Raw genomic sequence first — 27,800 nt, 5'->3', positions numbered from 1 at the left:
CTAACCCTTACACTGCAAGGTTTCAATTTCCTTCATGGCTGAATATGAGAGCAGAAAGCCCAGAGAGAAACTAAACAAAATCCGGATGACGCCTGCCTTTAAAACCAAATTCTTGTCTGTCAGCCGCTGTAATTTATGGGGTGGAGATTACAAAGCTACCGATACAATAAATTAAGCTGATGGACGGAATTATGCCCAGTGCTTCCTGCTCTCCCCAATGACGCACACTAACTTAGCAGTGGCTGACAATGAGTGTGATTTACCACCTGGGCAAGAGTGGAGAAGGGAAAACATTCACAGGCAAAGGCACCCAGGCCTCACTTTGGCCCACAGCCTAGTGAATAAAACCCCGCTTTAATTCACCCACAAACGTGTCGCCATTAAAAGACTAAGAATAGGGATTGCAGATCATAAATATACTCTCTGATTTATTAGCTAACAACAAAGAGCATAAGCCCAGCCAAAGAGAGGGAGATTGTTTGACAGAAGGTTGTCAAGGAGAGAAAAAGAGAGGAAAAACACACTCATTCTCTCGTTCTCACTCACAGACACTCTAAATCTGACCAGGGATGTAGCCCAGCACTATCTCCTGCAGCAGCGTAGGAGCAGATGTGTCTGCTCCCTTCTCAATGTGTGACAGACAGAAAAGATAAACAGAGAGAAAACCAGAGAGAGAGAGAGAGAGGAAGAGACGGAGGGAGGGAGGTAAAGAGAGCAGGAGCTGGCACGGCACTGGCTAATTTATCTCGCTGAGAGACAGATTAAAGAGAGAGGAGAGTGAAACAAAGTTCCACTGGCTTAATCAGCGGACAGCCTGCTAGCAGAAGACATGATAAATCAGAGCAGGCTCTGTACAGGAGAAAGCCTTTGCTCTGGGAGGGAATGGGAGACATCCTCAGCCAAACAGCAGTATCTTTTACATGGACTGTTGTGAATAGCAGCCTGTGAACTCGCTATGTGTATACTTGCAATCGATACTCATTGCTATTGTTTGAACAAACACGGTTGTACAGTAGCCCCTCTGCCGTTACTTTTGTTCCAACACTGTTGTTTTTAGTGGTGGGTGAACAATCCTGCTTAGTGGTGTTGTGTAAAAAGGACAAAAGGACACGAAGGGCCTTAAGTTTCCCCTTGGTTGTTGTGTGCAGACGTGTCTTTCTTTAGCTTCGTGTCTGACAGGAGACTAACCTAAGGGCCTAACCCAGGAACAGGAAAAGGGGGCTTAGATATCCCTGTGTCATTAGTTCACTACGGGGTCACAGCTGGGCCACTCAGAGCATGATTACACCTCTTGATTTATCTGCTTTGGAGCCCAAACACAGATAAATCTCCGAGCTCATCCCTGCCGTGGGATCCTCACTGTCTGATAAACGGCCCAAGCTGAATAAACAACCAGCACTACCCCACCCCCACAAACACCCAACCCCTCATACATTATGAATAATTCATTCAGAATTGCGAGGTCTGTTAAATGTGTATATTTTGTATCTTAAATGGCAACGGTGCTTTAATGATCCGTATCCAATCCTCTGTGCTCGTCTTTGATGAAATGCTAGTAAGGCAGAGGTTGGCGGACATTTTGTTTTGTAGTTGTAAACTTTATTTCCTCACACCGGCTGTCTTCCGCCAGCATTTACACATAAATATACTTTATGCAAATGTGCCGCGGGTTAGCCCACACTGCAGCTCCTGTGTAGATATTGGCCTGTCTGCGACTTTATGACAAAGTTTAAAATCATTCATTACAATGACCCCTGCGGTAAATTCAGTTAGTGGAAAATTGTCCCGGCTCTCCTGTTTGGTGTGTAGATGTGATCACGAGTGCATTTTTAACTTAATTAATTGGCCGTTTCTGTTGACAAGAAATTTATGCAGTAATAATTTGCTCGAAATAGATGCAGAGCGCAGGAAATGAGATATCCATCAGGGCGCTTGTGTTCCGCCAGCTGCACCGCGGCTAATATGAAAGTATTTCAGGCTGCTCAGATCCTGCTGTTTGCGCAGTCAAGATTATATATACCCACGATCCATTGCCTGCCTCAGAGGCGCTCATGGAGGTCTATGATAACAAAGACTATGTGATTTATGGCTTGCTGTGAAAGCAGAACTTGATGAGATTAAACAATTTCATAGCACGAGTGTTTCTCAGAGGGCCCTCTGATTTGTGGCAACAGCGCCGACAGTAAATCAGGTTTATATATCTGAAAGCATGCTCAGCAAAGGAGTGCAATTACTGTTTCAGACAGCTACTTTTTATTTAATTTTTATCCCTGGTTTGTCTCTTTTATTTCTGGCCTGTCACATAGCCACTCACCTTCATAAGTCCTTCTGAGGAAAGGGTTGAAGAAGAGAGGAGGTGGAGAAGTCAAGGAGGGGAAGGCACGGTGGCGTGGGCCCTCTGCTATCTCTCCTCCACAGCTTTTAGTGAAACAACAACAACAACCAGGGGGACAATGACGGCCACCAGCAGAACAACACGGGCATCCATAGAGCAGGGGGAAGCACTCCATTTTTAATGCATTGTTTGCCTGCTGCTCTGTCCCTGTCTGGGTAAATGGAGTAGGCAGAGTGTAATTAGAGAGCTGGGCTTTGCTCCGTGCCATAAAGATGACATGGTGTAATGATACAGCTTACAGGCCCGCAGAGGGTTGTGTCTCGCGACGGAGGATCTGGGTCGTTTGCCTGTGACTTATGATAGGTGTGGAAGATGACAGTGTTATCATTGCGACGTGGATCTCAGACATGTGGATGCTGGAAATTTCTTTCGAAAGGTTGTCAGGGATTGGAGGCAAGCAGCGATGGATAGGGAGCATATTAATCATTTGTGGTTACAGTTTGTCGTGTCATATTTTCAAATGGAAAATAAGGAGGAATCCTATTTTCAATTAAGCTTAATTATCCTCATTATGTATGTTTTTAGTGATCTTTATATGCGGAAAGAATAAGGTTTTTATTCTTTTTATTTTTTATTTCATTGACCATTTTGCATTGAGTTGAAGTCAGAGTCCTTACATTTCAATCACTGTGGTTATGCTGTTTTTACATCACACTCTTCTGCATCTGTACTAATCAACAAATCAGTTTGTGTTTGTGCGTGAATGTAAGTGAGCATGTAAGTACATGTGCATTAGTGTTTCTTGCATTAGAATAATGGTAAAGGGTGTGCGTGAGCTTTTTAATGTGAGTGCATACACACATGCAAATCTGTGTGTTTTGAAGTTGTGGTTAAATGTTCCACGGTTGTGTGTGTGTGTGTGTGTGTGTGTGTGTGTGTCCTTGGGTGAAGATGTGAGTTGTGCATCTGTCTGCATCATCCCATATCTTCCCAGAAAACATCAAGAGATCTCATTATTTCGACATATCTCAGGGTTTTTTTTTCCTCTTTTTTTTCTCTCCGTATGCCTTGAGTCAAAATTAGTTTTCATCCCCTCTGTGATCTTACTGACTGAAGCCGGCTCAAAGTAAAGAAAATTGCGGTGTTCGCAGCGCGGCTGAGTCAAACACACACTTCACACAGCAGCAGTCTGAGTTAAGCATTGCTAAGTAACCTTCACATTTCACTCGTGTGAAGAGCTAATTTCCTTTAAGTTCACATGTCACTTTTTGTGGCTCTTTTTTGTGGGTCCTCTTCAAATGTCTTTCTGCGTCTAATTGCATAGGAAACATTCAAGACAAGCTGGTGTGACAGGCCCGCTCCCAGAGTCTTCAATTATTAAACATCCTACACTCTAGAAAACAGCCCTGACGTTAGCTACAGCCCCTAATCAGAATCGAAAGCCTCATGATATGTCACACTCCTTAGTTGCTATGCTTTTGTGTACCTGTGTGTGTGTGTGTGTGTGTGTTTGTGTTGGAAAGATGGAAATATTTATTTTCGCACCAGATAAGGCAAAACTCTGAAAAAGATGATTTTTTTTGTCACACATAGATCAGAACATTTGCATCTTCTTTTTTTTCTCCTGTTTTAGAGATGAAAGAAATTGTTTGTACTTCTGAAAATATATGAAACAATCAGTCGTGTTTTGTATAAAAGTTTGAAGAAGACACTTAATCATTGTTTTAACTAATATTTACAACATTTTGTGATTCTTTTTTTGTCTTTGTAACATTGTAGCTACATAATCTGTGCCAATGCAAAGGTCAAACTAGACCAAAATAAGAAATAGCCTCAAGCTAATTGTACCGCATACCTGTAATGTAGGCATACATTTCCGCTTTAAATCACTTATTCCGCAAGACACTCCGAGTAAAGGTCGAACGGATTCTTAAATTTCAACCTAAAAACAAATACAGCCTTATTACCATCTGTAAGTCATCGCTGTGGGTGATTAACGTCCAGCAGCACTCAACCTTTGCCTGTCTGACACAAAACGGCAAATGTTCCCTGTTGCCGGTTCGCTCCGTGTGCCCCGTGCTCCGAGCGAAACATCGAAACAGTTGCTCTTGTGATCAGTGATCATATGATACATTTACTCAGAGCAAGTTCATTGGAGTAGAACTGGTAAATCATTAAACACACGCTCAGCAGTCTTCCTGCTCAGCAAAAGACTGCTGTACTACCCACAAGCCCAGGCACCATTACATCAAATGTTCTTCCCTCTGCCATTACCTAAGAAAACAGAGCTTATGCCTTTCATGCTTACAACAGAGATTTGAAACGCGTTATTGTGTTTTCTCTTCTCCCCTTAGCCATCATCATTAGATATCACAGATTTTAAAAAAGAAGAATTTTAATTATTAAACTAGTGTTTCACTATGTTGCTTTTAAACGATTTCACCTTGAGCTTAAGCTTTTTTTCCAGATATATAATGACATCCAAATAATAATATTTTATGTTTTAGTACACCATAATGATAGGCTTCTGTTTGAAAACACTACGTTATGCACACAACTCCTTTGTGTGCATCTATACTCAGGGTAGATTCAAAATCTGGCAGTGAATTAGAGAATTTCTCATTTCATCATTGCTATTATATGCTTGTAAGCTTGGCAAGCTGGTGCTACTTACTCGCTTCGTTTCGTTTATTCGTTTATTTCTAAAAGTGTTGTATTGTTTGTAACCCCGTAACTTCAGAAGTATGACACATGGATCACAAAAGAATTCTATCCAGTGAAGAAATAAACGTGTCATGCCAGCATTAAATGTTGACTCAAATAAGTTCACAAGTTGTGTCTCCTCTGATCTCTAACATGATCAGAAAGCAGCAGCAGTTTACAGAGACAAGATGTGAAAAAAGTTCCATGCACAGACACAAAAGAAATATTTTGATATAGACCCAAAGAGAAAACATATCAAAAGACATTTTTATACATGTCTTTTGCAAGCACAAAAAAGCAGAAATGGTGTCAAGAGAAAACAAAACAGAAGGCTTGTTTCTTCCAACAATTGCTTTAAGCTACAAAAATCTCCTTGAGTCCCTAGCCTCCCCTCAATGTCAGCCCCCCTTCCCTCACCACCCTCCCTCTCTCTCTCTTCTTCGTTTCTCTCTTTTCCCCTTCTCCCTCTCCAAGGCAGGACAGGGCCCTCTTTGCACCCTGATAGGTTGCGGGCTGATGCTTAGCAACAACATTCCTGTGCCCTAAGTAGCATTAAGCCTCTGGCTGAACTCTTTGATGTGGCTGTCAGGCCACATTTATTTCCTTTTAGCACTTTGTCTACTTGTCCAGATGTATAAGGAGATAAAAAAAGGGCTGGTGTTTACACTGGTCTCCCTCTGTAGCGCGGCTGTAATTAGATTGTATTGCTGGTCAGTCTTAAAGAGGGAGGTGAGGTGAGGCAAGGCAGGAACCACCTGTGTGTCGGGATGAGCTGGTCAGGGTGAGACCTCGGAGCCAGGCTGCGAGAGAGGAAAGCGTGTGTGTGTTACTTTAGTTACTTTATGTACTTTTGTACATTACACTGTGGCAGCCAACATCACAATCGCATTCTAGTGAAATCTTTCTCGATCAGTTGTATCATTGTAATGTTCTGTAATATCACACCCATCAAGATTTGCAATCGGCAGCCAAGCTTGCAAAACTTTGTAAACTTAGTTGTAGTTACGCCTAAAAAAAACACCTCGGTATGCGTCAACCTTCCCCGACTCACTTTTTGGTATCTCATATTTTCAGGAACCCCACTGTGGAGGTGGTTATGAGCTCCGTGTTGCTCTCTTTGTGTTTTGCTTTTCTTGTCTATCCGTCCCTCCCCTGTCTCCCTCTTCCTGCTCCCCTCTCTCATGGTGATTTGTTGGAAGTAATAATCACTATTGCCGCTGGGTTTATCGGCATTTATTCGCATAACAACACAGAAAGGGAGAAGACAAGACAGCATTGGTGTGATGTATTATCCAGTACGGGAATCATCTTTCATAATGACATCCAACAGAGCTTCCTCTCTCTGCCACCACCCTTTTCTCTTTAACACACACACACATACACACACTTTCTACATTTCTCTCTCCCCTCTGTCCACTCTTTATTATCACAGAATCCATGGTGCTCCCCAGCCTGTAAATTTGTGCCGCATTATCATAAGCTGTGGTGATAACTCACATTGCACAGAAACAATAATGATGTGAACACTCAGCATATGCCCCGGGCCCAGCAAATTAAAACAATGCTCAGCTTGATGAGCAGACTAATCTGGACAGCAGAGAGACGGAGAGAGAGGGAGAGAGGAAAAGGGGGTCCAGGAGCATCTTAAATACACGACACAGCAGCACCTCCCTCTGTTCAGTGTAGGTATAACTTAAGAAAACAAGAGGGAGACAGGGAGAGGATACAGGAAAGGGTGAATAAAGAGACTAAAAGCAGTGAGGAAGCACTTGTTTAGAGCTAAGAACTAAATATAAATCATAATTATGTCAATTTTGGATTTTTATGAAATTATTACACAGTCGTGTAGCACTCTGTGTTTATAATAACAATTAATTGTCAACAACATCACATCGGTCCGCGAAGACTGGTGTTATAGTCCATCTCTATCGTCCCTTTGTATTAACCGTATAATATATTGAAATGATCTCAGACATCAATCCATTAAAGCAAGTACAAGAAAGAAAATTCTCCTTCACTGTTCCACATGCTTTTTTATTTTTAAACATTTGCTGCTCCTCCTCCTCTGGACAGGCTGTTGACTAAAGTGAAAGAGTGCAGATGTGGAGGGGTACGGAGGAAGGTCTGAGAGGAGAAAAGGGAGGATCGGGACATGAGAAAGCTGGCTGAATGTTGTTCGGTGGGTGGGGTAAAATGGTTGGTCTGGATAGGACAGGAAGTGACAACCACAGATGTTGAATGGACAGGGTGTTTGATCAGCAGGCAAGATACTGGGGAGGTGAAGTGGTGGTGTCATGCATAGCACGGGGACCGGGTGGGTGGTAATAGTGAACGCAAGCGACTGAAGTCCCACAGGACTAAAACCAGCCCAGGGCTTTATTCAGTATCCAGCTAACCCCAGCAGTCCCCCTTCTCCTCCTTCTCCTCCAACGCCCCCCTAACATAGTCGGTGGGTGGTGCTGTTAATAATGTGGCAACTAGTAAGATTAATTGTGAGCAAGCAGCAGGATTAGAAGGGGCTTTTGGGGGCCAAGCAGGCCAGAAGAGGCCCGGGCTTGTGATCTTTCAAGCAGGCCAGGAAATGAGGCAGGCAGGGGCGCAACACCACGGTGGCTCAGAAGAGCATGGAGGTAGATCAAATAGAGAGGGCTCACAATTGTTAATGGCTGATTTGCTCTGTTAGCTCATAGTATTTGTCAGAGACAGCCATTATCAATTATATCCTCAAAACCAAATGGCAAAATTAGGGCAAAATAAGAGACTTTATTTGTAGTGGTCATTTGGTAAATGGTCATATTGGTTCAGGATCTTTCTGGCCTATTTCAATATCCATTTTGCAGTGCTACAATAAAAAAAAACATTAGTATGAATACCTGATTGTTTTTCCTCAAATGGGATGTATGTGTTTCACTGAGCACAGTATGTTCTTATTTGGGGTTGTTTTACTTCTTGCATTACACATTCCATACAAGAACAGTGTACACGCAGGGAGTGATCTGTGATATTTCTAAACATGTTTCAGCCACTCCAGAGGCAGCAGGTCTGCTGTCAAAACAATATTTCTATCTCAAGCTGTTCCTTTCAAAAGCATGATCTACCAGCATATGTAGTAAGGTCTCAGAATGAGCTTATTTTGCCATTTTTCTCTTTGGTGTAATGTGACACACATGCCGGCCAGCCCTAATGCCTTTCAGAGATGCTATCTGAAAGCACATTATGTGATCGTTTTCAATTCACAGTGCTCTCTTTGCCCATGAAGAATATGGTTCCATTTAACAGTGCAGACCATTCCATTTCTCAAGGTTATGCATCGGCATGTAGAGGAACAACAATAAAAGCGGGAAAAATGCAGCTCCAAACCATCTCTAATATGTATTTGTCAGTTGAGTCCCTTGCTATGATTAAAGACCCAGTGAATTCCTTCCTGCAGAAATGGAAAGTATTTCTGCAAAGGCATCGGATATGGCTGTGTCATGATAAACTGCCTGCCTGCTCCACTACCTAAAAGGCTAAGGGAAGGAAGAGGATGTTTTGGACCTTGAAAGTGTATGAAAGAACAACAACACAAGAAACTCTTGACCTGTTCGGGAACATGCTCTAAAATGCAGGCCTCTGTTTTCTCTTTGTCTTATAGCAGCATTTGCCTGTTTAGCCTGAACCACTGACTTTGCTCACAGCTTGTTCTTGTTTCGCAGCCAGGAACCTATGCACATATTTATCTCACATTTTCAATTATGTGTCATCACTTAAGGTATCCAGTTAAAGTGCAAATTGCGTGTCCGCTCTGTAGAGAGGACTACCTTTACATAACCTCGCTGCATTTGGCTGCTCAGAGTGAGTGACATCTGCCCTTTAGTTGACCACTGCAGGAGGACATGGCTGAGTGAAGGTTAAGACCTCTCCTCCCTAACCAGGTCGTAGATCAGATCATCAAAGACAGGAGTGAAGCTCCACAAAATGTGAGAATTGATAAAACATGACCTGCCACATTATGTAATAAAACAGGTGAAGCGTTTCCAACCTTTCCTGTACCAATCCCAAAGGATTTATGACACTCGCATTCAGCTACTGTAACAACCTTTTTCCTTCCAAATATTTATTATTTTTGTTTGTCTCCTAACTCCTAGCCACCTAATGAGACTGGATCTGAAAGTCACCCACTGCCCTACACTCCTCTACCCCGAGGATCCAGAGATGCCAAGAACCACAAAGGTAAGGAAATAAGAAAGACCTACAGACTTCATAACCTTTTCAGTTAGGCGGTTTATACATGCATCCCTTCAGATATTCTTTAAAGTCAACAAGAAGCGACACAATATATTATCCTACATTCAATCAAAACCTAGGCCCACGGATTATGCAAATACACATACGTCTCAACCCAAACGGCTACAGAGAGTGGGAATCTATTGGCCTTGAGACTGCGTTGAAGTTGTGTTATCTATTCTTATTGATCTCATCTCATCTGTGTGATGTGTTGATAGTGGGAATAAATCTGAGGAATGTAGGTTAACTCTGATCTGAATGCATGCGTGGGAGCACATACATAAGAAGCATCCTTGATCTATTGACACTGGACATTGATTGGGCCTCGTGTTGACCCGGTGTAGTCGGTTGATGTAATTGTGTAGCAACTCCTTAGTATCAAACACTGCACTCTAAGAAGAATGCATCGCATTCATTAAAAATAATTGTGCAGGTCACCGCCTGCGTTTGGAGCAGATTCTCTGCTGAGGTTGATGTAAAAAAAAAACTGGTAGTCCATTTTATTATATTATACCCGTCAATCAGATTATATAAAAAGTATTTTACTTGAATCCTCAGACTGAGTCCATGTACAGTCTAGCATTTAATCAGTTTGTGTCATTGGGCTACCAAAATACATTTCTTTGGCTGTCTTAAGAATTATAATTTAATAAAGATAATTTCTCACCATAGGTGTCACCACATTGTAAAAGTAGCACTGGTAACCATTTGACATCATTTTAAATGCCAGACGGGCTAATAAAAGGTGAAAGACCTGCAACAGTTCGTATATTCCTAAAAGGTAGTGTTTAACATGCATTCTTGCAAAACAAAAATTATTAAGTCGGTCTTCTTTATTGTGAATTGCTTGACATCTTATCTTGTGTTATAACATCCTGAATGTGCACTTTACAGTTAATCTAAACTCCAGTTTGCCTGACTGACTGAGTCGTGTGTGTGTGGAGTAGCTTGTATCAGGTCATTTCTTGTGCCTGAGACGTTCATCACTGCCTTCCAATGCAAAAAACACCTGTGATGGGTCGACCACCAGTATGGTAGCACAACAGGTCAACAATGAGAATCTCTACCCCTCGCTTATGGTGCCAAGGACAGATCTATGTTATGAAAGCATGAATGGTGGCAGCTCTCACCGGATATAAGGACAGGAAGAGCCCGGTGCTTTGTCAAAATCAGACCTGGCTAAGAACAGTCCATTTAAAGGTGAGAGGATGTGACATGAAATATTTTCCCCTTCGTCTAAGATCTGAGCAGCAGTGACAGTCTCCATTTGTTATTTTTATGATGCAGTGCTGCAGTCTTAGATAACACAGCCCTCATTTTCGCCCTTCACCTCGTCTTCATGTCCCCGCCTCCAGCCCTTTACCCCAGCTCTTTGTTTTTTTCCCCCTTTTATTTACACTTCTTAAACATACTTGAGTTTTCTGTATGTGTTGGAGACGGTCACAGTGACTGCTCATTCAAAGAGAACGAAGCCGTGGCAAAGCCGTGCTGCAACAAACAACATTTTTCAGACAGTAATTCCAAACAACTGAGCATTTACTGAGTTAAATACAGGATGTAAACAATAGGGGTAAAAAGAGATGCTGAGCGATTTGATGTAGTTCAATTTGTTCCAGTACGGATCGTGAATAAAACAAATCACTCCACAATTTGTTAATCTGTTGAAAAAGTGAGGCGGTTATAATATATATATATATTTTTTTTTTTTTTTGTTCTGTGAAGAACTGCTTTTGTTTTGTACTATTGTGCTGAGAAATCCCCAGTACATGAAATAAAAGGCAATTATGCTGCAATGATATTATATTGAATCATGACATTTCACGATATAGAAAAAAACATGGACTTGTACGTGGATGTGGAATCATTGCATCGTTATTAAGCAGCTGAAATGTTTCTAAGTACGCGGCTATGTGATTGTGATAGTAGTTTTTTTTAAACTGTTAATGAAGTGGCCTCTTTTAATGGGGGGTACGACGGAGGCTGTGTAGTTTTATCCTTACTCCTGCAGTAGCAGGCAGATCAGCAGCTCTTCTGACATCGCCCTGTCGGCTGCTCGGAAAGAACCTCCCTTTCCTCCTTTCAACCCTCTGCACCCTCCCCCTCCACTGTGTCACCTGTGTGGAAGCCCAAGAGCCTGGGTGCCAGAGGTAATTACAACATGTAGGAGCTCCCAGAGGAGGGCAGCGCTGGCAGGTCACTGCCCAGAGAAGGAGGGGTGGAAACCAAGGACAGAACTCCAGGATATAGCTCCTGTCTTGGTTGGTGGAGGAGTCAACCTGGAGGAGACGGAGCAAAACAAGGCAGGGAGGAGGGAGAGGAGGGATGACAGCGAAAGGTGTGCTGTTGTGGTAGTTAAATCTAAATCAAGATTGCATAGACCAGATCAGACAAGCAATAGACATAGCAGATGTAAGATGAAGGAGAGATAAAAAGACAGCAACAGGACCCGCGTTAAACACTGGAAAAAGACAAGAATTAAAAATGAGAGAGCGCTAGACAAAAGACAAAGTGAAGGAGGAGGGTGGGGGCTCCAGTGTGTCTTGGTGAAGGCGTGACACGGAGTGGAGTGGCATATATAGTCTGGCAGAGGGGCCTGAGGATCCTCCACTACTGTCACCATGGCTCTAACTCTCAGTACTGGTCCAACTGTCAACTCAACTCTAAATCTATTAGTCCAAAAAAGAGTGCCAGCCTAAAGTGTGTCTTCTTGAAGACTGGCCTATACCATACGATTAAGCCACAGCCAATGACATGTAAACGTTGTGCTTGGTTATTTATTACCAGCTTGTCATTTGTCAAGGATGTCACATTTTAAAGTGTGATTCACAAGTTTATTTCATAGATCTGATTAGAACTGTAGTTTAGAAGTATGAAAAAGAATGCTTTCAGACTCGATTGATATCCATGTACACATAGGAGATCGTAATGAAATACTATTCATTTCCTTTGTATATTTCAATAAATATGCTATGCACTATTTACTACTTTTTTTTTACAGGTATCAGTTTAAATTTGAGTAGGCCATCCCTCAGCCGGGACAGCGGTAAATGAAAGGGATATATTTGTGCAAGTAGAGTAAACAGATGAGGAGCAATGCCTGAAATCTGCCTTACAGTACGAGCCCTGGGCCCTTTTAATCTTGTTGTTCTGGGCCTGCTTCCAGCTACTTTGTATGTATGTATCTTAAATGGCGCACAACTGTTATTAAAATCCCGAGAGGAAAGCTGCCATCAAAGCAAAAAAAAAAAACTCCTTCCTGACGACACCCATGGGGCGTCTCACATTTGTTTGTCGGCTCGCTTTCATTAAATGTCGGGGTGATCCGCACCGCAAATCCTGCTACATTCCCCTTCGCTCCCTCAGCCCCCCCCCCCCCAAACAAAATGGAGCAACGGGAACAGATCCAAACTAAGAGTAAACTGTTTTATAGTTGCTGCACAACAAATAAACAAACATCTGGAAGCATTCAGAGCAGCCCATTAGCAGGGCTCTGGGCTTTGCCAAAAAGGGGTAAATGATGAGGAATGGGCTGTCGAAAGGCTGGCGGAGACAGGGGAGAGGCCAGATGACGGAGCTGTGGGTGCTAAGCACTGCCTTTTAAAGCTCAGCTGGGCTCAGAGAGATCTACACCTGCTGCTATCTCCTCCTCCCCTCCTTTCCTCCACCAGACATCTGGATGGGATACATGACTAATGGATGACTAAACTGATAGTTTTGAAACTTAGCTAAAGGTTAAAAGGTCGTTGGTTTGACTGATGACTTAATGTTCTTTGCACAATGCACTTAGTAAAACTAAAAGTAAGTTTGACGTTTAAAAAAAAATATATATATATATACAGTTCCCTAATGTCGGTTTAGTGTTACTTGATTAATAACCACAACTGATTATATTATTTATAAGTGGATTATATGCTGTTATAATACAGATATTATCTTTTTCAAAAAGTCCTGTTATTTACAGTGAACACATGTGCTGCTGGTTACGGAATGTTTTTGTAAATGAATTGATACATTACCTCATGCATCTGTTTATTTACTCTGGAGTTGTTTTCCATGCTTATCTTGAGGGACTCTGTTCTTTTCTCTTTGATGTCACTCTGTATATGTAGCATGAATGAAATTATACTCTCATCTCTCTGCCGATAATCTTCCCGTTCTGGTTTGGACTGCCTCGGCATGTTCCAGGAGTATGGAAATGTTCTCTCTGGAACGTGGTGAGAAAAGACAGAGCACCTTTTGACGTTTCCCATTAGACACATGTACGTGCTCAGCAAGACATTTCACTCAGCCTCGTAATGATTATACCAGCAGGATCTGTCCCCTGATAAACATCACTCTAAAACATAAAGACTTGCACTGGCCCCCACACAACTGAAATGAGGCATATGGAAAGAACAAAGTGTAAGCTTTTCCTCCACAATAGTCCAGAGTACCCTTTGCAGAGCTGCTTTCTGTAAACCTTTTTTTTTTAAACTACAATGCATGTGTTCAACATCGAGAAACGACAGATGATGAAACATTTCATAGAGCATGATATATACAGATCCCTCTGCCAGCTGCACACCATGAGCATGTGTCGAGTGAGCCTCTGAACCAAGCTCTACGAGGTGAATTGACAAAGTAAAGACATGGCCTTCTTCCTGGCTACAGAGATCATAAAAATGTTTCCCAAGCACTCGTCGCGGCATGAAAGTTTAATTTCTTTGCAATGTCTGCCAGTTTGTGAGCTGATGAGGTGTCTATGATTGGCTTCTTATAACAGTGTAAGACTTTCCTCCACATAGAGCCACAGAAATTAAAAAACTGCAATAGAGCTCATTCGTTTGTATGAAAATACAAACTTGCCCACACAGGCAGTACTTAGATATTTATATTTAGATATACAATACTGTACTTTAGTGGTGGGATGTGTACATTTACTGTAATTAAGTATAGTTTTCTGCCAAATTTATAGTTCTACTCTTCCTCTAATTCAGAGAGAAATATTTTACTTTTTACTCCATTACATAGATTTAATATTACCAGTTACGTTTCAGATTAAGATTTTCCATATAAACATGTGATCATTTAAAATGAAGCATTGTTCTACATTCAACATTTATATTCATATAAAGTATTTAAAACTAGCTTTATTTTGACAATATTAAAATGCTGCTTACATGTAAAGTATTGTAATACTTTAAGCTGATACAAATAATACATTTTCATTTCACAAAAAAAATCAGGACTTTTACTTAATTAAGTATTTATAATTAAAATAAGTAATAAAAAATATGAAATTAAAATAAAACAGTAAAAAAAAATGAAGGCATTTCTTTCATACACACTCTGGTGTACATATATATGTGAAAAAGTATTATTTACTATGTGTGTGTGAGTGTGTTGGCACCTTCATTTCTATTAATTGTTAATCCTGTTCCATATACGTTTTTGTAGCCGAGACGTTTCGATTGAACAAGGACCTGAAAATACAGTCCCATCAATCTATTCTTCGGCGAGGTAGCGCCTGCTGTATATCACAGTGGTGTATACTCCCCGAGTATGAAGACAGGCTTTATTTCCTTTATGCGAGTCAGATGATTTGATAATATTCCTCCCAGGAGTAGATTGGCTCGGCAACATGAATATCCATTAAAGCCGGCCTATGGAGATGGATGAGGGGAGATGGGACAAGGCAAACTGGCTCTGCAATCCTTTACCGCGACTTCACAAAACACTGCACTGTCCGCATCCAAAGTGATGAGAGCTCATTTTTTGGAGGCGGGCCTGTCCTTTTTATTACTTCCCTGGAAATCACCTCTACGTTTTCTCGTTCAGAAGCAGGTTAGATTAAAATGCCAGGATAACCTCCTCAACTTCCATGACAGGCTTAACTGCCGAACTGTGACATGCCAGCTCTAAACTGCTTTGAGAAAGCTGCCTTCCACCAAGTGTCATTATCTCTCCGTTATTAGATGGTTCTCCGCTCACAGTGTGTGAATAATTCTGTTTGTGCTGGGTTTGGGGAAATGTCAGTGACACTATTGTTTTTACCTTTGCTGTTTGATGTAGCTGAGAGAGTCTCCTGAGTGTCTTGAGTTCTTAAACTGATGTTGGACGTATACAGCAAAAGCTTAGAGTGAAAAAATAGGGCTGTCAGCTTCTGAGCCATTTCAGAATATTTGTCTCTTAGTTTGTCTTACTAGTGGTGTAAAAGTAAATATTTCTCTCTCTAATATTCTGCTTTAATAAATGCTGTTTCATAGTCAAGTTTAGCGTATGCTGGAATTGTTTTGACTGAAATAATCTCATTATGATGCCATAGAAATGTCATAGATTAAGTTTGACATTTTCTATGTAGACGTTATTAATCTAAAGGCACCGTACAAATTCATCTAATGACTGAGTTTTTGTAGAACACCTACAGTACTTTATAATGGACATTAAGCATTTTGAACACTGAGCCTGAAAGCAAACGATCACACTTTTGAACTCCTCCATCCATCACCACTGAAATATGATGATTACAAGCTTTGAACCATTTTCTCAGCAGCAGGAAAATATGTAGCCTCCTAAATCTTTACCGTCCAAGACCACAACAGACAAACCGGTTATTTATGATGATACAAACCCAACGGGACTCACTCGTTAAAACTTGCTCAGGCACAAAGACGCAAGTTTGAGGCAATATGTTGGCTTCTACTTCAGATGTGTCAGACCAACAGACAAGGACATGAGTTTCTGCCAAGCTGGCCCAACCCTCTTGGAAAAACACACCGCTGGTGTTTTGGACTTTGGTCTACTTCCCAGTTGCACTGGTCATTCTCAAGTAGCAAAACATAAATCAGCCAAAGTAGATAGCTTGAATCAGCTCTGAAATTGTTTTTGCTAATGCAGCTATACAATAATTCATTTTCCACCAAGATTTGTTGTTGCGATTTCGGGATAACTGAGATGCGGCCTGTGCTTTCCAGCCATACTTTCAGTCAGAAGTTGGAGCAGGTTTTTGTAGCCTTTAAGAGGTGGGAGTCCATCATAGTAATTTAGGATGGGGGTTAGCTGCCAGATGGTTTTGGATATTTTTACAGCAGGATGGATGTTGGGTCTACCAGTTTCTGTGTCAGTACCCTTTGAAACAAATTGCTCGGCGAGCAGGCGGAGTCTGTCTGTGTGAGGGCGCTCGCTGCCCTTCATTCTGATGAATAGCTGCTAACATGCTGGCAGATGCTGGACAACTTGTCATGCTAAAGGGGACAGGATCAGACCTCAATAAGTCATTGTAGCTTTGTAATTGTTGTATATTACCAGGGATGTTTATACAGATACCTCATATTTTTGATTGTATGATACTGCAAGTTAACAAAATGAGATGCAATACCTGCTAAACATATTTGTCTTGTTGGTTTATAAAGGGTCATATGTCTTAATCAGCGTGTTTTTGATACATTATATTTTGAGTAGACTGTAGATCGTAATTCTAGGGTAACTGATCTCACACAGTAATCATTCAAGATGAAAACATGCTTTAATTCTAGTCTGGTTAATGGCTCCAACAAATTAGATTCCAATTCACTTGGTTGGCAGTTTATCATGCTGGTTGACAACACATTCTGCATGTCTTAACAGCTATGCTACATCACCGAACTTTTCTGTAAGACATGATCGTAACGGAGCTATACATGCCATTGATTCACTAAAATGTAGAGAGAAAAGGGGCCACCAGTGATAATTTACAGAGCTAAATAAAGTGGTGTCCTGTTAGCAGACAGGCTCCAAGTGGCAATCACACACTGAAAAAGCCACCTTCCCCGGTTAACTATGTAGTATATAAACACAAACACGCAGATGAATGTTTTTGAGTAGACAGATATTCACACACGTGGAAGCAGTGCCTACATATGCATAGCATCACACTGAGACAAACGTTTACACCACAAATTATAGAAACGTTTAGTAAAACTAAAGGCACGATTCATTTGCCAAAGTTGAGGTTATGATGTACTGTAAGTCTACTGTCTTTACATAAATGTATCACATACTGTACACCTTTTAGTATTTTGCATTGGAAAATATAATCCCAATTCTGATCATTATCTCCATAGTAATGACAGCACGTATATATCTTGGAGAAGTAGGAAACTCCAACATTGTACTCACAAATGTAATTGCTGGTATCTGGCAAGTGGACAGCTTTTAAACAGTTTAGGCAGATTATCTAATCCACTGAATGTGCCTGAAATGTTTCATTGCATAGGAAATCTTTTCAAGTACAGACAAGTACGGTAGGTCAAAGTTGACCCAGGAAGTCAGGAATTTCATATAAAATTTTCTTTTAGAAAATTCCTCTAAATGTTTTTAAAGAAACAAAATGAGCATTGCACCATGGGCCCAATGGGCTGGATTGTCTTTTCATGCTGCTGAACTCACTATAGTGAGTACTATAGTACTATACTCTAGTACTGTTCCAATCAGCATACCTGGTCATATCCTGAGGGCTTTGATAAGGTATACATTCTCAAGTGAGTTTGACAATGCATGGTATTGAGCCAAAACATTTATATTTTTTCAAGGCAACAACGCTAGAGTTAGTGAATTACTAAAAGTACAATATGTACATGTATAATTCACATGTACATATGCATGGCAAGTGTAGTCCAGTCATTTAAAGTAGACATGACTGCAACCACAGTTTCTTTGGAGTATTGTGGGTCTTGAAACTTCAAACACACCTACACACACTCACTCACACACACACACACACACACACACACACACACACGCACTGACACACTCATTGCCAGGTATCCTCAATGCTCCAAAGCTATTGTGGCGGAAAGAGCTGAACTCATCTGTCAATTACGGTAAGCTCCATTGGGCCATTGTCTAAACTGTTTTCTCACTCACTGGTGAATCCAGTGATTTATTGTCAACTGCCCAGGCATCAATATACAATTGGGAGACACTAAGATGTGATGTCTGAACACAAACTATTGTCAGAGTATCAGCATAGCTCACATTAAGTGCCATTTAGATTATTCATTGCATCGGGCTGTGTGGAAGCCTTGTTTGGATTTGCTGCTTGTAAAGAGAAGAGAAGGCCATTAACATATATGCTTGGATTCCAGTGCTATGGATCTGGCCTTCTATTTACTTCGCATTCACTATCCAACTGAATGAACAATGTCCGAGCTGCCCCAAACACACACGCAGTGTTGCAGATTTGTGGGTCAGCTTGTCTTGCCTTGCCTTAAAAGTCCACAAGGTTAACTGGATATGAGTGTCACAGCGAATTTGTTGAACTGACATGAATTTAATCTCTCTTAAAATATAAAGGGGAGCCAGGAAGTAGCAGGTCTTTCATGTCTATGGCATCAACATTCTAGCTCAACCAATGAAAAGAGCAAGGTCACGATAATGCTAGGAAGTCCAAAACAACCTTTTAATCTGTCACTTTGATTTGCCAAAGCTACTTTAAACAGATGGAGCAGGTTTCTTTGTCATGATAATATGAGCAGACGCGTTATTTTACCATCATTATTTAATTTGCAGATAGTTTCTGGCATGTTATGTCGCTCCAGCGCAAGATGATTGGATTGACTGAGTCATTTTGGTCAAACACATGAATTTATCGCAGATTGTTGTGATTTAAAAGTCTGTTTGCTTCATTCCCCTCCCTCAGGACAAGTGTGTACTCAAAACTAAACCTTCAGAATTGTTAGCCATCAAATCATATCATATCTGCTCAGAGAGATGTAATTATTTGATTGTGCAGATTGTTATGTACTGCTGTAAAATACGTGCTTCATTACAAAATCCAGGGGAACAGTACGGTACAAATTTTATTATGAAACTGAAAACTTTAAAAACTTTTCCGTTATTTGGAGTGCTGAGTGCCTGGAGACCCTCAAAAGAAAGCTAAAATATGTCTCTCCATTTGACACCATTAGCAAGTGTTAACACGTAACCCTTGGCCGTGTTTGCCAACTGCTCCACACCATTTTAGGCATCCTCTGCAGCAGCAGTTCTGAAAGAAGGATTTTAGACGGTTGGACAACAGAGATAGGCGAAGAGGGCATGATATTGGATAAAGTGAAATGAACATGTCCACATGTCTGGCAGCGGGATTCTTTGTTTGCACATTGTGACCCTGAGATGCAACATCTCAGGGCTAGCCAAGGGTTTGTTTTGTGCCCTACGATCCATTTCCATGTGTTTCAGGTTAAAATGACGAGCTTGGTTACAATTTCTGTCCTTTGCATTATACCCTCGTGGTAAAGAGTAAGTACATTGTTTCATGGGAGTACCTCTATACTATATGTTGTACCATTGCTTGTGTTATTGTTTTTGCTTTATGTAGAAGGCAGTAGATTGTAATAGCTGAGCAGAACCGATGATATTAAGATAACCTTGAGAGAGAAGCGATAACACAGCCATGGGCATCTGTCCTTCCTGCCATCACTAACCCACTGTGACATTTTGGCTGAGGAACGGCTCAAGCTACAGCACTAACAGCTTATTTGCACTTTTTATACGATACTTGAAGGGATGGCTTCTCGTTATTGTACAGTTTTGGAAATTGCCTCCTCGGTCAGCTTGTATTGTGATATGCTGTGAGCCATTAGACTATGGCGAGCTAATCCTGACAAATACAATGAACAAATCAAAGATATTAGTGCTGTGATGTGCGGTCAATAATATTTGGCTTCATTAATTCCCATGCCCTGAGATGACATCCATCCCCTTTTAGGTTTGAAATCTCATCCCCTTATCCTCTATACCTCAGCTGTGGCTCAACCAAGCAGCCAAGCAGATAATACGCTCTGAGCTCTGAAACATGTACCATTATAATTAGCTTTGTCAGGTCCTAGCCCCTACAACACTCATGCAGATAATATGATAATATGTCTTCATAACCGGATGACCTTACATGCTCAATATTTCTCCCCTTATGAAGATTACATGTCAATAAAGTAATTGAGTCCCGGGGTGTGTGGCAAGTGAAGATTTAGGTTATTGGACTTTTCAGGGCAGTGATGTACGAGCGTTATTATTCTACCTGTCAGGAGATGTGCAGGGGGCTGGGGACAGTCCGAGAGTGTCAGGGGGAGAGGAGAGAAGAGAGAGGTGAGGATAAGGCGAAAGAGAGGGGAGGGAACTGAAAGACATGAAGTGAGCCAAAGAGAGACACAGAAAAGGGAGAGTGAGGGAGGCGGAAATGAAGAGAGGAGAGGAGGGAGGACCGGGGAGAGCAGTAGAGGCAAAATCATTTCTCACAAGGAGGAACAGATCCACAGTTAATCATTCCCTCATACCTCCATCTCTCTGTCCCCTCCCTCACTCTCTGCATATGAACAGGGGATATGTCATATTAATTAAGAGAAGTAGAGTTACAGTGGAGCCATCCGTCTGAATGCGGCACAGGGAGGCCGGAGGGGAATGAAATATTCCACACAACACAAACCTATCATCACCTCTGCCTCACACCTGATTGGCTACTGTGGGTTCATTAGTTTAAATTCTGGCAGGAAGTGACGGCCTGTTATTTGACACAACCATAAATATGAGCAGTGTATGATGTCACCAAGAATACATTTTTCATTACTTTAAACTTATATTAAAAACAATTGCAATTTCTTTCGGTTTACGTGCAGGCTTACTGCTGTATATACTTTTTCTGTAAATAATTTAGATCTATTTGTCATTTTTATATTCATAAGAGCCACGCACATTAATCAAAATTTCTGTAAATGTGCCAGTTTTAGCCATCAGATAATCACCTCATTGTAATGACGTCCAAATGCTCATCATGAATAAAATAAACAACAAAAAAATACACAATTGGGTTCATTTTCCTCTATACCCTAATTAGAATCAGCTAGAATCCCTGATCTTGACACTGCACATATGTTGTGATCTGCACTTTTCTTCTTTTATTTCTTCCTTTCCACATGTAGTGGCAAATTGTTCTAAATGCCATATGTCAAGGTACTGTTTTGTCCATCATAATTTGACTGTCAGTGCTAGAGACAGAGGAAATGGGATGTGAAAATGAGCGTGGTCGATTGAGGTCCAACAATGAAGGTTACACACATTTTCAGCTGTGAGAGAGACAGAAGCAGTGGACACACAAAGGCAGGGTGGGAGAGCAATGTTAAAGGATATTTTACCATGTCCTATTGGATTAGCCCTGGAGATTGATATCTTCCAGTCAGATGAAGCTCTGATGTGAGTGATCCAGTCCCTCCATCATTGTGACATGCGGCTCTTGGCTAACGCTCATCCGTGTTGATGGGCACACCCTACGCCACAAGGGCCCAGGCGAACATACCCACCTTCCTCTCTCCCCATCTCTGTCCGCCTCACTCTGCCATCTCTGTTCTTTTATTTCTAGTGCCCTTCTCCCCTGTTTTCTGTCACCATGTCATGTCCAATCACTGTTTGGCTGGCCAGGCACTCAGTCGGGCAGGCAGGGAGCAGGAGCCCCAGGTAGAGAACTGCCTAACAGGCGTCAGGATGGGCACTGAAATGACTCTAATAATGGGGTCCCCGTGTGGCCCAGACAGGCCAGTCAGTTAGCAGGGCCAGGATGGGGAGTAATAAGTGTTTGATGTCTGCAGGGGAAGGAAGTGTGAAGGAGTACAGCCAACCCTGGGCACTCTGGTCAGGCAGGTGCAGCCAGCCAGGGTCTGAGGGGAGCGACTGTGGAACAAGACGTCAGATTAGTATTGATATGTGTCACACTGGAGGTTGCCAGGCTGTTTGTTTAAGAGAGTGTCTCAGAGTGGTAGCAGCAGTGCGGTAATTGATGTCTAGCTCAAGAAGACAAGCTAGAGGACAACGTGATGCTTTAGGCAAGAGCTTTATGAAACAACCATTGTCAATTTCATGGTGTGATGACGGAAGGAAATACTGCACAATGTGCGCCTTTATCATCTGTGCATGTTTTAGGAATGTGTAAAACTCAAGCAGAAGTTTCTCTGGTGGCTAAATTCTGGCCGTCTTCCTTTTGATGGAAATTGCCACTGACAGGTAGCGAGGTGCCATTTTGTCCGCTGATGCGTGAAGTCCATCTCTGTCTGCGTTGTTGAGTTTAGTCAACGTGGCTCTTAGTGACTGACGTTGCTTTAAAGCCGCCGAAACACTGTCATTGTCATGTCATTTATCTTTTGCTTACCAATTTTCAATGTGTTCCTCGTTGAACGCCTTGCTGAGCTTTTTACAGCTTTAAGCAAGTTTCTGTGCCCTCTAAGTATTAACTGTGTTTCAACCCCTCAACACATTGTAAGCCCTAATATCAGAGGGAATAGGTCACCCAGCAGCACCATCCACTGATAAAGCCACTGCTGTCCTTTCTAGTACGGCTATCTAGTAACAAGCTGCTTCCCTTTGAACAGTTTTATGTGGTTGTAATTGACCTGACAATGGGGTTCATTATGCAGTCCCTTTCATGCTGTTTTGCCTGATAATTATTATTTAATGTGTTCGGATGGCGAGCATCATTAATTCATCCCTTCCTCCAATGTCAAAGAGATGAACAGTGAAGTTATCACTCTCTGGTGATTAATAGTATGCTCCTTTGTTATTGAATCCTGTCCCAGTGATTAAACCTTCATTGAGTGACTCACCGGCCGCTCTTATTAACGGCACCATTACCGAACACAGCCAAACCTCTAATTGCGATTTTCACTTTTTCTTTCTATTTCGGTCAGAGGTTTCAACCACTTATCTGCGCTTTTCTGTTAATTAGAAATCCTGGGTGTAATGAAGAACACAATCGATCAGTGTCAGGCCGTGTGTTGGGCATGTGTGGTGATTTGTGATCCACATGTTGACGGAGAAAATGAGCACTTATGATTACTGGCATCATTAGTGGTTATATTTGCCCTTAAGGGTAGACGAACCCTTTCAATAGCTCTAGCAGTAAATAACCAACTTGTCATTATTGTGCTTACAGGAGAGAGTTTCTTGTATGCAAGGTGTTGTCAGTGAGTTGCCTAGATGATATTGGATGCCTTGAGAAAGGCGCTCCAAGGGGATTTAAGACTTTGTAAACTGTCTCAGTCTCCCGCCTTAAACAACTCTCCTCTTATCTCCTGACTCCAGAGCTACTGTAACCAGTATTCTCTCCTGGCTCTTTGTGGAATAAATGTCACTGAAATTAATTTCGCCATTTTTTCATTAGACCCCCCACAACGGTAATCTCTTTCTTCAGTAAAAATGTATGCGCCCCAGGATTCAATTTCCGTCCCATCCTCATAAGTTGGATGTACAAAGACTGATAGGCATTTATCTGGTTAACTGTAATTCACCCATCAATGAATAATGCCATCCTCAATTTAAAGTGTTTGATTATAGCCATTTAGTGGACCGACAGTGATGGAGTGTCATTTTTCGGAGTTGAACCAATGTTGCCGATAAGCTTGAAATATAACTGATACATAAAGTGTGCGATCCATTGCATGAGAATCATGTGGCAAAATCAACCTTGTATTGATCAAAGCTGGTTGAGTCACGACCCAGCAACCTCCCCCTGACAGGCTATCAGCCTGTGGCAATAGCAAATCTTTCAACTCTCCATCTCCCACTCACACACTCGCTCCCTCTTTTGTAACCCTTGTTGGCCCTCTGTGTATGTGTGTCGTTTTTACCTGAGTCATGCACACAGTTCCTAAATCTTTTTTTCTATCCCGTTCGATCCCTGAAGTGAAATGAAATGAAAGTTGGGGCTCCGACAATGGGAGCAAAAACACAGTACATCACAATGAATTAAAGCTCAAGAATGTGTTTGTATACATTTGTGTCAGTACTGCGATGGAGAATTGGGTGGAAGACTAACCACTGCTGACGGACAGGAAGTACACAACATGGCAGGCAAGTATTTGGAAAGTCTGACGTCGGAGCCTCATCAAATGTCAACAAAGAAGGCAGCAGTTAGGCTGTCTTTCTCTATGTGTAACAGACAGGCATATCATCACGGGGGCTCGACTATTACTGCAAATTATAATCAATTAGCAATTGATATCTAATAGTGGGTACCTTTCCTCTTATTTCTATAAAATGGCACCGTGTACTGTCTATAAGCGTGCATTTATTAGTATTCATGCTGGACGTTTTACTGTCCTGCATGCCTTGCTATGCACTCTTGGCTGGTTAGCGTACTCCTTCTGTTGTAGGCAGTCTAATCCCTGCCTTCTTTCTCTCTGCCTTCTCCCCAGCCTCTGTCTGGGTGAAAAATGGGGCACATTTCCCTGATAGCCTGTGTGGATGTGGGGAGTATAAATGGCTAATGAATTACAGATGAACATTGACACAAATTAATCTTCCTGATGTCCCAGGGTTATATGGCAGCTATTTAAAAGTTTAATCAATACGCTGAAGTTGAGAACATGCAGGCGCTGCAGTTGTTTGGCCGCAGTAAACAGCCAGGAGGAAAACAGGGAAGGCCTGAGCTCAGGGCATGCATCATAATGACAGCTATTTATGTTTAATGGACTAAATATCTTTTATTGGGAGAGAACAAATGTCACTTTGATTTTCAAAGTTAAACACAGGAGTTTAGTTTGAGAACCAAGAGAGACAGGTGAGCCGTTAAAATGGTTAAGTGATTGAAAGAGGAGTCTATTAGTAAAGTAAATATAGAGAAGGAGTTTCAACTTGTCATATTAAGCCCTCATTTCTTTTGTGAGAAATGTGCATCATAAAAACGATAATAAGATGGTCGTCGTCTTAGTGCCATCAATACCTTATACTTAAGTAGCTTTCCCCTTTGCTCTATTTCTTTCGGTATTACCCTTTCCTTCACTCTCCCCCAAAATACACTACCAAATCAACTACCTTTCAAAGCAATAAAAACAGTTCATCACGTATAAAACATAATGATGTGAAGTTATTTAAAAAATACAATTAGCGTCACAGTAGCAGCCTAATTCTAGGTCACCGTTGGAGGTGATGAAACTTCATTCAGATCAGTACAACAGAAAATGAAGCAAACATTTGGTAAATCAAGGGAGAGAAAATATTTCAAAACAATAGTGCAACAGATGCTTTTTAGACTGACAAGCAGACAGACTGACTGACTGACTGACTGACTTTATTCAATGAGTGGCTTTCAAAATATTTCAAGAAAAAATACAAATTAGTAAACCTACACACACTAACATACACAAAGCATACCAATACTAAGTGAAACAATATAATTTCTCTCCATGGCAATGTGCTGTGTGTGTGTGTGTGTGCCAGCTCACCTATCAGTGGGCTGAATCACAGTCCACTGGCTGTTGATGTATGGGACGCAGGGGGGTTATCTATCTGCAGGCCTCCCTATAGAGAGGAGGTGGCGACTCCATCTCATGACGTTGGGCTGAACTGATAAAAGGACAGCCGGAGATGGATCGTGTCCACAATAATAGCCCTGGCTCACAGCAGCCTACGCCCCAAGCTCATAAGTCACTCTCGCACCAACTCTTATGGATGCTTGCCCCCAGCTCCATCTGACCCCATCCCCCACCTGCCCGGCAGTGTTATTTCACCCCTTGGAGATAATACAGAAAGTGTAATTGACTTGTTAATTGGCTTTTTTTCTCATTGCATTTTTCCCCTGATGGATGGCAGCACTGATGGAATTGTCGGCTAAGTGGTCAAAGTAGAGGGTGGGTCAGTTTGGCAGAGGAGGCAAAAATCAGCAAGTCAGAGAGGTGAAAAAAAAGGAATGAAAGAGAGCAAATAAGAGAGTAAAGAGTGTAGAAAAAGACAGAGTGGAAGCAGTTGAGAGGCGAAGATAGATATGAAAATACAAGACACTAGGAGTGGAGGGAGTGGATTCATGCCGAAAATAGATAACCTTGATGTTAAAAGCTACATCCGTCGGATGTGTCTTTCTGTGACATATTGATGGCCCTTGAAAAGAGTCAAGCTGATTTTATGCAGGGAACAATCATTAAACCCACTCCATCTCCCTCCTCTCTCTCCCTTGTAAGTGTGGGGGTGTGTGTGTGTGTGTGTCTGCGTGTGTGTGTGTGCTGATTAAATGCAGAGTTTTGAAGCAGACTTTGTGATGTATATGGCTAGGAATCCCAAACAGAAGCCCTGGTTGTGGTGCTTGACTTGAATGTTAAAGAATAACCTTAAAGAAAATCCATATGGACAAAGTATTCACCTGATAAACATGTTTCACTTGTTTTAAGAGGTACAGTACATGTATGTAAATTAGACTGTGGAATCTCCATAATAGCAACTATTAGGGTTACAGTGCTGACAAGCTTACCTTTTCCCAATGACACTACCTGCACCTCTACACACTACCAGTGACGGAATAGGCCACTGTCCCATATTAGAGCGTTGACACTCCAGAAAGCATAATTATTATTATTGTTGTCATTATTATTGACACTACTACTTTAGACTTAAACCTTGACTTTTCCTTTTGGCAGGTATTCAAGATAAACTTTTGTTTAGGTAGAAAAATACCCGGATCTTTACAGCCCACACTCCTGGCATGTATTTAAAATATGAAAGGATATATATTTAAAAAGTCATTGCCTGGTGAGCTATGGGAATATTGGCTTTTTGGTGAGGAATCGAGTGAAGTAGTCTAGAGTTGCATTCCAGCTTAATATAGCAGCAATATATTATATTTTTGATATACTGTGTGGTCCTGCTGACGATGTGCCACATCATAACTCTCTGCAGCTACAACAAAGCAATAAAGTATCATGGACTACACCTTTGTCAGAACTCAAGAGAGAGTCTTCAGTTGTCTGCAGTGATTGGTTTAGTGCCCTTATACTTTATCTAGAAGATTGATATGTTCAAGAAAAAAAACAAAAACTTTTGTTACCATATGTGTTGATTTGATATTTGAGCACTGTAGAGGCTTTGTACAGCTGGCTTACTCGCACTGTGGCAGAATGGCCCATCAAGCCCCCGTAGAGAGGACACATGCTTTGGGTAATCAGCTCTGAAAAGACCAGACTGTATGAACTAACACTGCAACATTCACCAAGAGGAAGATACAAGATATAGACTGTACGGCCTTTTAATAAAGACAAGATGGTTAGCTGCTCCCCTTAAAAACAACAAGGTGCCGCGTGACATATGCAGAACAAAGGCCTGGTTGTTCCTCCACCGGGGCATGATGGAAACAGTAGCCTCCACATCGCTTTGTTAAGCTGTCATTTTAATGGCTGCTCCCGCTGTTCTCACTGTGTGCTATTTTTGTGTGCATGACATGAAAGTGTGTATGGGTTTGCAATGTGTATATGGTTGAGAGTGTGGGTGTTGAATCAAGTTTGCTCATCCATGGCTTAGGATACTCAGAGGATATCGCCGACTACCGGGTTTGGCACTGAACCACTTGTTATTAAGTATCCGTTCATCAGGCGAAACCCCACAGGCGTGAGCGTGGCCTCAGAGGCGTTATGTAAGAGTGAGTTTGGCTTAGCTATTCCCTTCTGTGTCTCCAACCACCCCATCTTTCTCTGGTTTCTCTCGTAATAAGAGCAAGCTCTCGCTGTGATGG

General features: G+C 41.6%; 1 protein-coding gene across 2 annotated transcripts in view; it reads left to right on the top strand.

Annotated features, from left to right (window-relative positions):
* The window catches only part of lrmda (leucine rich melanocyte differentiation associated), a 187,672-nt gene that overhangs the window by 156,161 nt on the left and 3,711 nt on the right, over nt 1–27,800 (top strand). For both annotated transcript variants that reach the window (XM_076085580.1, XM_076085579.1), the window contains one exon: nt 9,166–9,250. In XM_076085580.1, the coding sequence (XP_075941695.1) occupies nt 9,166–9,250 (85 nt within the window). The remainder of the gene's footprint in view (nt 1–9,165; nt 9,251–27,800) is intronic.

This window comes from Anarhichas minor, unplaced genomic scaffold (genome assembly GCF_050575085.1).
Source record: "Anarhichas minor isolate MPS153535 unplaced genomic scaffold, ASM5057508v1 ptg000174l, whole genome shotgun sequence".
Taxonomy (NCBI): Eukaryota; Metazoa; Chordata; class Actinopteri; order Perciformes; family Anarhichadidae; genus Anarhichas; species Anarhichas minor.
This window is presented reverse-complemented; position numbering and strand designations above follow the sequence as displayed.